This window comes from Mastacembelus armatus, chromosome 21 (assembly GCF_900324485.2).
Source record: "Mastacembelus armatus chromosome 21, fMasArm1.2, whole genome shotgun sequence".
Classification (NCBI taxonomy): domain Eukaryota; kingdom Metazoa; phylum Chordata; class Actinopteri; order Synbranchiformes; family Mastacembelidae; genus Mastacembelus; species Mastacembelus armatus.
The window spans coordinates 23,594,245-23,604,644 of record NC_046653.1 but is presented as its reverse complement, the minus strand read 5'-3'; the positions used below and the strand labels follow the sequence as shown (position 1 = coordinate 23,604,644).

The 10,400-nt window shown below is 41.1% G+C and overlaps 1 protein-coding gene across 1 annotated transcript; it reads right to left on the bottom strand.

The window, feature by feature from the left end:
- Positions 1–1,287: 1,287 nt before the first annotated feature.
- coq10b (coenzyme Q10B) lies at positions 1,288–9,911 on the bottom strand. The gene is made up of 5 exons (XM_026295768.1): positions 9,778–9,911; positions 4,895–5,047; positions 3,638–3,830; positions 3,405–3,506; positions 1,288–3,278 (listed from the first exon to the last, which is right to left on the bottom strand). Exons 1-5 carry the CDS (start codon positions 9,873–9,875, stop codon positions 3,111–3,113), a joined length of 714 nt encoding a protein of 237 aa, XP_026151553.1. The 5' UTR covers positions 9,876–9,911; the 3' UTR covers positions 1,288–3,110.
- Between the last annotated feature and the right edge of the window lie 489 nt (positions 9,912–10,400).

Genomic DNA, 10,400 nt, shown 5'->3' with positions numbered 1-10,400 from the left:
GTGTGTATGTGTCTCTTACATGACCTTCACACCAATATTTACACTTACACTAATAAATATGATAAAATGAGTATAATGTTTAAAAACAGAGATAAATATGTTGGCGGTAGGAGGCACGGTGTGAGGGATGTGGTTAGGACTGGATACACAGCGAAGGCCTCACTGAAACTGCAATGAGACCAGGGCCCGTGTTTATCAAACTACTCCGAGTCAAATTTTGGACTTAAGCAAAAGAGAAAAGCATAATCCTTCACTTTTATCTCTACTCACAAACTCAAGAATAACAGATACTTATCAAACTTCTCGTAAAGGTCAGAAAGCTGCTGAGGTCTGAAGTTGGTTAAGAGAAGATCCTCATAAACATGCAACGTTTTCTGAATAATAAAATACTCTCAGTTGATTATTTGCATTTGTACATTTGCTCTTCTTTAAGCATTTACCAGTGGCGCTAACAAAAATAAATCCAACATTTTGCGATCACTGTTGAAGCATGTCCAGTGGGTGCAACTAAATTCTCATTATATGATTTCTCTGATAATTGCCAACAGAATTTTGTTTCCATTTCAGACAATGTATGCATTAGAAATATATCACACTCTTCCTGCGGATTTAAACACAAACAAAGCTTTTAAGAAATTACATGTTCTTGCAGAATAACGCACCACTGAATAAAGTGTCATTCGTTGTTGTCGTAAGAGAATGTACAATATGGCAGATGCACCTCTCTGATTGGCTGTTGCTTCTCTGAGCTCAATCGTGATAGTTTAACAGCTGGCAGCAAACAGGAAGATGTCACTTGATGATGCTCACACTCAACAATCGACATCTTCACTGGTGAGTTGGTCCTTCTTAAGTGTCACTCTTAACGCTTTGATAAAAACGGGCCCTTGGCTGTGCCTCGCCAGTCAGTTTGGGCCCTTATAGCAACAGTGGGTTTACATGCTTACTGCATTTGAAAATAACACTCATACTACTGATATTGCACACTTAAGAAAAACAACAAACTTGGCTGTATAATTTAGCAACTCTTATGTCCAGCATTGCTCCCTTAATACTGACGAGAGCATAGTGCATGTAACACTGAGAAGAAGATATGACACCGTCCCCTACTCAGAAGGAAAGCAAAAATAAAAGTTCAGCACCCTGTGAAAGGTGTGTATTCCTGATAGTTTACAGTACATTTGGTACATTGATCTGCAGTCATTTTTACACATCCACCTGCACGTCCTCGTCATACACAGTGTGACACACCGTCTAACCTGCCTCTGCCCTTTTCTCCTCTAATAAATTCTTATAAATACAGTATGTAATAGTCTGTGGTCAGATTGTAACATCATGTGTATTAGCCACAAGTCTATTTTCACCTGTGGAGTTAAGTAGCACCTGTATATACCAGGCTTGGGCAGTATCTATTTTCTTACATTCCCTACTGAAGTGCAGAGTATAAATAAAAGTAATCCTAATAAATGAATTTGCTCATATTGAATGGAGAGGTTGGTCGGCTCTATCAGCGGATCCTGTATTTCCACATCTTTCCCTGCTCAACTGCCATCCTGCATGGCCTCAAGTGGTGTGTGTGCAATACAACACACCACACCGACGGAGCAGCGTTGTGTCAGTTTCATTGAAAAAGCTGCTTGTGTTTGCGATGCTGTCCAAGCCGAGCTTATACAGTTTTCGTTGTGTTGTGCCCTTCACATTCAAGTCATCGCAGACCAGCATCAAGACCTGAGTCTGGCGCCTGGTCTCACAGTGGTGCGTATTGCTGCTGACATCATCGCATCATCGCTCCCTCATTGAGGGACCTGTCGCCCTGGCTCTCACCTCTGACCGGTCTCAGCTGTGAACTGTGACTCGGACAGTTCTGAGGTTTGTGCTGACGCTAGTTCATCAATGTGTTGTAGTAAACAAGCTGTCCTCATTAGCTTTCTGCACTGCTATAACCACAGGGTGATAAAGTTTGGTGTAGGGCTGCATTTCATTATTGATTAATCTGCTGATTATTTTCTTACTCAATGAATTTGGTTCTAAAATGTCAGAAAACTGTGACAAAGTCCCCAAACCCACAGATATTGAGTTTACTATCATACAGAACAAAGGAAAGCACCAGATTCTGTCATTTGAGATGCTGGAAGCAGTAAATGTTTTGAGCCATTTCTTAAGCAGAACAGCAAAACCTTCCGTGATTCCAGCGTCTCGAATATGATGTTTGCTGATTTTCTTTGTCATGTATGTCAGTGATTTTGTCAGTAAACAGAAGATATTACAATGTCTGAGGGAGAAACGGTGAAAGCCACTTTTTCATGACAAACATTTCACTGGTTAAACAATTCATTGATTAATGCAGAAAATAATCTTCAGATTAATGGGGGATGAAAACACACTGACGATGAGCAGGATGACAGAATGTGAGAACCAAAGTCCAGCAGCAACATAAACATCTTGATCTGGAACGAGGCTGAACTAGCAGAGAGCAGGACAGGGGGGGAAACACCTCTGCATCAACAACACAATCTGTGTCGTACTGCAGAGTTCACCACAGCATTCTGTGATAAGGATTATTTGTCCCGTCCCTCGGTTTGACCACTGGTCCATGATAGAAAGAGTCAAACACTGATAGGAACTTGTTTTTGGAGGACCTGTGCTGTACATGTCTTCTTACAGCAGCATTTTACGTTTGTTTGTTGGCGTCACTGTAGAAAAACTGTGGTTAGAGCAGTGTAGTGAACTGCTGAGTGTAGCTGACAGGCATCGTTACCGATAGTCAGGCCACACTCTCACCTCTCACTCATACCCCGTGAACTCAGTTTCACAGCCAGGCACAGATTCAGTGTAAGTCCTGAAAATGGAATTAACAAATGCAAAAAACTGAAATGGAAACAAGTCTGTACACATTTAGCACCAAGTTGAAAAATGGCTGGTGGATCCACATCGGAAATGAGATGTGGTGAGAATAAACTTGGTCATTGTTGTGAGGAAGGCACTGCAGTTTTCAGTTAGAACAGGGAGCCTCTTGTTTCTCTACACACTTCCTCCCTTCTCATGTTTCTCTCAATCATTGGCATCGGGCATTGCGTTTGTGTATCTGTGTTTGTGCAGCAGAGGTGTCGCTACGTGTGGTGAACCTCGTGGAACATGAGCTCGCGTGGGATCTGCGTCTCTGCGCCGTACACGCTCGAGGCACGGCGCTCAAACGCAGAAACCATCTGCTTCACCACCTCGTCGAAGAAGACGTGAGCGAGCTGGGAGTGAAGGAGGGATCGAAACTCGAAGGAGATCTGAGGAGAGAGGCAGCGGAGAATTTTATTCTCTAAACATGCCAGGGCTTTGGATCTGTTTTTGCACAGTACTGTGTGTGTTTTAGGAGGTCTGATGACTACAGCTGGCAAGCTGCTTCTACTTACAGAAAAATCCACCGTGCAGGTACGAGGGTAACCCGGGAGGCCGGGGCTGAAACGCCAAACTGTCTCCAGGTGGTTGAACAGTTTACCCTCTGAACAGGATGCCTGGCAAACAAAATACACAAAGTGGCTGCAACTGGTTTGCTGATATTCAATTGTGCACACAGAAGAAAGTTGAGGGTTTAGGGTCAGAATCAGGCATGAAGCCTGTACTGAAATAGAAGGCAGTGTCTTACCTTGACCAGGTGGGGGCGCACTGTAGTGACAAGTGAAGTGTAGTTCTCCACCACTGGTGGAAAGCCCACCATTAACTTGGCCTTACAGAAACCAGATCTCTGGAACACCACATCAGACTTCTTGCACCAGGGAACAAAGAGGCGATAGTTTTCCACACCGGCCACCACGTCATAGATCTCCTGCATGGAATACCTGCACAGTCCCAAATACAGAGCAGAGAGATCTGAGCTCTCAACGTGCACGTCAAAAAGCAGATGAATGCCGGCAATTGTGACATAACAATAAACAAGGCTGGCAAACAACTCAGTACCATCTGAACTGGGTTAATCAAGAACACACAGAGACACGGAAAAAAGTGCACTAAGATAAAGGCAGCGTGGGTTTGAATGAGAGGTCCCGGTGTCTCCAGCTCTGCTGTTATATAACTGCATCATTGCAGCTGAGGGAAAATAGCTGCTGGCACTTGAGTGTATTTATACAACCAGATTTAGTGCTTATGACCTCCCCATGGGTCACAGGAGAACAACTTGTGCGTCATGCACAGACACATACGTAGAAGCTCAGATAGCATTTAAGACAACCTATGATGACCTCACTTTTCTACACTTAACATTTCATATTCATTTACTTTAATCTACAGTTTGCTGCTTCCTGTAAAGTACACTCTGTTGTATCATCTTCACTGTCCTCTATTTCTTCCTTCCTTCCTTCTTTTAATGGTTTATCGGCCTTGTCAAGTTAAAGGAAACTTTAACTGAACCTGTCAAAGCAAATGTGAATGAACGCACACTTTAAGAGCTGTCTCATCCAGAAAAACAGCCGGGGGCGCTAGTTTTCCAGCAGAGTAAACCGCTGCAGAAGAACAAGCTGACCTAGTTAAAAAAAAAAAAAAAAAAAAGCACCATTCAAAGCTCAAGTGGTTTCAGATGAGAAATGTTAAAGAAAACTTTGGTGCTAGTTTTCATCCAGTGACGTTTAAATCACAGGATTCACATACGTCACTGTTAAGTCGCTGTTTCCATTTTTAGCAATATACCAAGTTGTGTCCCTCAGGCACACATGAAAACATTTTTGTGATAGTTCAATTCCCAGTCTCTCCACTCAAATATAAATATAGGCAAATATAAATGTCCACAAAAAGTGGCGGATGGAAACCACAGAGTGACATTAAGTCCTGCATACCATGTACCCTGGTGCAGATAATATAAAGACCCACTACATCACACAAGGAAAGTGAGACCAGACTGGAGACTCACCCAATGATACGTCTCTCTGAGTACTCCTTCCTCTTGGAGAAGGAATCAGCGAGGTTGAAGAAGCTGCGGGCAGGCAGCACAACACCACGTCCTGGCAGGACTGCACCCAGCAGGGGAGGCACCCGCATCAGGATCCCACATGATGACAGATATCTGCTTACACAACAAACACCAACAGGGTCAGAAAAGCAACATAAGCATCTCAATCAATACACTAAACTCTTGTGAACCACAAAACAAGACAAAAAACAAGATATAGTTAAACTGTGACAGTTTGATTACTGATCAGCAACATGTTCGAGTATGTCTGTGGGAATTTTTTTAAAAACCTACAGGGACTTTTACAGTTTACAGACTTTAGTAGTAGTTTCGATTTTTTAACCAGAAAATCTGCAGAAAGGATGTTTATATTTCCCTGGGTCAGTTCAGTGTGCATGAATGGAATTTACTTCCTGGTATGACCATTCACAAAGACAGTGTGCGCAGTATTAAATTATTAACTTAAGGTTTCAGTTAAGATGCACGTTCTGACTGATCATTACTGTTACAGTAAATCTAAAACTTTGATCCTCTTTATAAAATGTAAAATGTTCATTGATTTGATCCATTTGCAGCCTTGGATAAATTCTTTAACCCACAAACTTCTAAAGGTAATGAAGCACGATTATAATGCATTATGAATCTCAGCCACCCAGTTTTCCCTCAGTTTGAGCTCTAGGTTTGGTCTCCACCACCTTCTGAGCTCTTTAGCTGTTAAATGCTCCACTATGTTCACCAGCTCATCCTTGACTGGGTCTATCTGCTGTTTGCTGCTGAGCAGGTAGAGGACTGTGGCTTTTTAGAGGCTTTTCTTTGGAAACAGCTGCTTCCTACGGTGGCCATAAACGTCACTATAAGGTGGGAGTGAACCAGAACAGAGAGGCTGTGGGCTAAACAATGACACTGAGCCTCACTGTGAAGCCAAGAGGAGCTGTCGACGCTGATGATAAATCTCTGCATTGTCATCACTACAAGCCACTCACTTCCCATTCTCTTATTGTCACTTGACACATTTGTGATCTAAAAATACAAATTACAGTCACTTTAACCTTTTTAGTAACAAACATAAGTGGGACAGGAACTACAAATCTAATGCTAATAATCCTATGCTGCCTGTAAATCAAGCACAAACAAGGAGTCTTTACATGGAAACCCTCATGCCAAACTTCCCAGGTATCTGCCATTTAAATAAAACAGATTATAGTAAGTCAGAAAGGAACAAGGTCAAGGGCACTAACTTTGCCTTGGAGATACGAAACACTGGAGAGCCTGGGCTTGCTTAGCCCTGGTTTGTTACTTTCTGTTGGCCTAAGTTTCTGCACATGTACAATGGCTGGGGGGGGAGAATTTGTAGAATTTTGTTAATGATTATGCTTCGGTTATATCACAGCCTCATAACGCGGGAATCCTTTTCCAACAGCAGGTGGGTAGTGTATGCGGTCCAGCTGCACTGGAGTAAGTGTCCCATCAAGAAAAATGCAGTTAATATGCAGTGTTAAGCTAAAATTCCAATGTCACTGAGTCAACAGCCTGTTTCTACTTAAAATCATAAGAGTGTGTGAGTCTCTGAAGTTTCTAACTATTACTTTAAAATCCAGTGACAATGAGCAATAACATTTGACATGTATTAGATGTGACTGAAGACACTCAGGGCTGCAAGCAACAATTATTTTCTTGATTAATTAATTCAGTTTGCTCTGTAGATAGTAGAAAAAGCAGATGTCAAAACAGACACTTCCAATGTCTTGTTTTATCCCAGCAAAGGTAAACCTAAAGATAATGTAAATGTGAATATTTGGCATTTGTGCCTAAAAATGACTAAATCAATGACCCAGTTATCAAAGTAGCTGCTGCTTCATTTTCTGTCTGTGATAATCATTTTGCAGCTTCAATAATTAAATGCAGTTTCTGTTGCCTGTGGGTCCATGGGTAAGGACAGGGAGACTGATCCTCTCTGACACCATGAATGGAAGGACTCTACTAATCCTGGATGGGTACAAACTGGTATGTAACGTTCGCACAAAGTGAATGCATAACTCAACCGCTACTCGTGACAAAAGCCGCCTGCAGGGTCACTGGATTTGACTGGCTGTCAGCCACTGCACCTGTGGCACTCTGTTCCATGATGTCCTGGGCACTGGGAGCACAACGTCGTTATAAAGGTGTATATTTAGATTTAACTCGCTATTATTATGTCACTGTTCATTGTGATGTGCTAAGATAAATGTCATCATCTGCTTAAACCAATAAAACCTATTCTGTGATTATCATGACATGCTGCTTCAAATTCCCACACCTCTTCACAGAGAGCCATTCACTACTACCTGAAATGTGATACAGGGACACATGGCACTGACCTCAACTGAATGTCCATGAAAGTGTATCAGTGCAGATATGGAGAGTTACAGTTGAGAAACTGGATCAAGGATCAAGGTGATGGATAGTGTGCACTTCTGACCCCAAAAGAGTCCAGATGCCCAGCAAAACTAGCTCATGACGCACAAAGAGAGGTCATTTGTAAACTGAATTTTGCAAGCTCTCACAGGTTTAATGACGCAATGTTTTGATCATCAAGGTGAAAAAAACGTTAGTTATAGCACTCCCAGATTAAACCTTTGTGTGCCTCCAATAATCAGAGTGCATACTATCTTACTTTTTACCTCAGAAACAGTTCAATACAATTTGGCACCTTCCAAAACACTGTACCAGAGGTGAACTTGGATTTTAGTTGTGTTCTTCCCGTGGGAGAGTAATGGCTGTAGTCTTATTTTTACCTATCACCCGTCAGCTGGAATGCAGTTTCCACCACGAAGGATTTTAAGCCCCAGACAAAAATGGATGGCCTGAAATGTTACAAAACGCCATATAGCTAGAGCAGCTGCTAATACATAAAAAACTAACTCCTGACATATAGCTAACACAGCCATAACTTCTCACTCCTAAACTAATTAGGTGATTAGGCTGCCGTAGTGGAACATAAACTGAACCCAAGTATTTTGATTTCTGCTACTTTATTTTTTTTAATCTCACTACATGTCCGACTGAAATAGCACACTACCTTCACCTGACAGGAACTGACATTGGTTATTTAAGATATTAAAAATTAACATAAAATATATCAGTAAAGCAGTAGAAATTAGCTGCAACACAATGTGCAGCTGACACTCTGAGGTTAGAAAGCTGTTGTATAATACATCTGTATTTTTAAATGTGTACAACTTTGAACGAGTAGTGAGTGTTTTTATAGTGTTTACTTACAGCACATACTACAAAAGGACCTGACTACATCACTTGCTGACTTCCACCAATGTTAGACTGCCATGTCACTGTGATTCACAACTGTACTAAACCAATCAGATGCTTGATACAAACTGAAAACAGGCCCAACTAAGTCATTGTGATGCTGAAGGAATGTACCTGACAACAATATACACGTCATATGAAAACATTAATGGTTACACTTTACTTTTAAGTTTGTTATAACCAGCATTTAAACACTTAATAAATGTGGGAATTATATTTGATCAACAAGTGGTGGCATGAAACTAGGTGCAGTCATGTGAGTGTTATGACATAATCAAGTACAATTTTGAGATATTTTCCTTCTTTATGCTACCTTATTCTTCTGATGCACTACATTTCAAAAAGAATTATTGTACTTTTTTATACCACAAAGCTTATTATGTTGCATAGTCATATTATTAATATCCAAATATAATAATAGAATAAATTCTGATACATTATTATGGATGGAAAAACTGTGGTACTCAAGTATCAAAGTGCATCTTTCAGCACTGCTGTACTTTAATATTCAGAAAAGTCCTTTTAGCTGCATAAAACTACATTATAACTTGTTGAAACTGTTTATATACCAGTCATAAAATCCAGGACTTAAAATAAAAGGGTTGCCATTTACTTATTTTTACACTTAAAAGATGCTACTAGTTCAGTTTGTAAATGTTCCTTGATAAAAACCTTTGTGTTCATGTTTACTATGCAACGAAACACTTGTGGTAAAGTAGTAAAAACTGCAAAAATACTCTACTACAAATTCTGACTGCATAACTGTACTTAAAAGTGTTGCACTAGTATGTGCTATATATTACTACTGGATTTTAGACAGCCAAGTACTTTAATATTGTAGTTAGCTCAGTTGGAAATAATAAGAACTGCTCTATACCCCATTTAAAACTTTGTTAGTACTTAGACGAGTAACCGAGTAAATGCACTTTGTTGCATACCACCACCCAAAAGAGAGGGTTAATAATCAGGCTCAGAGTATTTGTTTAGTGATAGAATGAAGTATTGATCCTACACTATAGAAATACAGTATATCTTGTGTAAATGGTGTTTAAAACAAGTAAAGCCTTGTGCAAGCACTTTCACTTGATTAAAAGATCTGAGGGCTTGCTCTGAGGTATCCTGATAACCCCTTGTCATTACAGCTGCACACAGCTCACGGTGCATTGTCGTTTTATTAACGGGAGCTGGACGGTAACGTTAAATAGGGGAGTAAACTGTTAACACGTTAACGCACTGAATCGTTTTCTTTACCGAAAGTGATACCATGGGGCAGACACACAGTTAGCAGGTTTCTTGACTTTAATAAGGCAGATTTTCTTATAAATTCAACAAGTCCAGTACTTCGAGTAGTTTGTAAAAGTCGTTAGCTTAGACTGTAATATGTTTAATACTCGATAAAACCAGTTTTAAGCTAACTAAATATCTTTCGTAAGGTTTCTACGACTCTCTTAGCTGAGCAGTCTGTTATCGTCTTCGGTGCGGCATCTCCAACTCTTTTTAGGTTTCGAAGTTAAAAAGACCACGAAGATGAAATACTTTACCTCACGTTGTTTCTCGCCTGTATTTGCCGGCCGGCTGTAGACGACAACTGCTTCATACACTCAGCTACTTTTCTCAGGCTCCGACCACCCCTCGCCATCTTCCCTTCTTTGACGGATTTCTCGCTGACGCCAGGTTGACAGGGAGGCGTCACTGCCGACACGTTTGCCCCGCCCCCAAAACGTTACGCACCCCCTCGAATCTCGGCCTCTCATTGGACAATCGGTTTCCATTCGGAGTTTTCCATTCGCCAGTTCAACCGTTCGTCACTGGCATCCGCGCTGCGCGTGTACGAACGCGCGCGCGCAGGAAAGTCACGAGATGCCGGATCAGGTTTCACCCCGGCCCTGAATTTATAAAGCAGCTTATTGTGACCGTGTAATTAAAGGTTAAATCCACACACATTTATGAACTTATGGGCTTCACTGCTATGATTGTGGCTTAAACAGGTTCATTATGCACATTCGTGCTTCATGGAGCTGATCGTTTTTTGTTCAAACCCTCTTGAAAGGTGTTACATGATAATTCTGGAGGCTGTAATGTGTGTTTCTTCATTATACAAACAGGTGTTTCTATTATTCAGTCTAGCCTCACTGATATGAACAGGAGTGACACAATAGTCACA

Excerpts from the sequence above, each read along its gene's own strand:
- coq10b (XM_026295768.1), bottom strand. The coding sequence starts at position 9,875 with ATGGCGAGGGGTGGTCGGAGCCTGAGAAAAGTAGCTGAGTGTATGAAG. Across the intron at positions 5,048-9,777 it reads CAGGCGAGAAACAACGTGAG|ATATCTGTCATCATGTGGGA; the intron begins GTAAAGTATTTC and ends TTGTGTAAGCAG. Across the intron at positions 3,831-4,894 it reads TCAGAGAGACGTATCATTGG|GTATTCCATGCAGGAGATCT; the intron begins GTGAGTCTCCAG and ends GGGACTGTGCAG.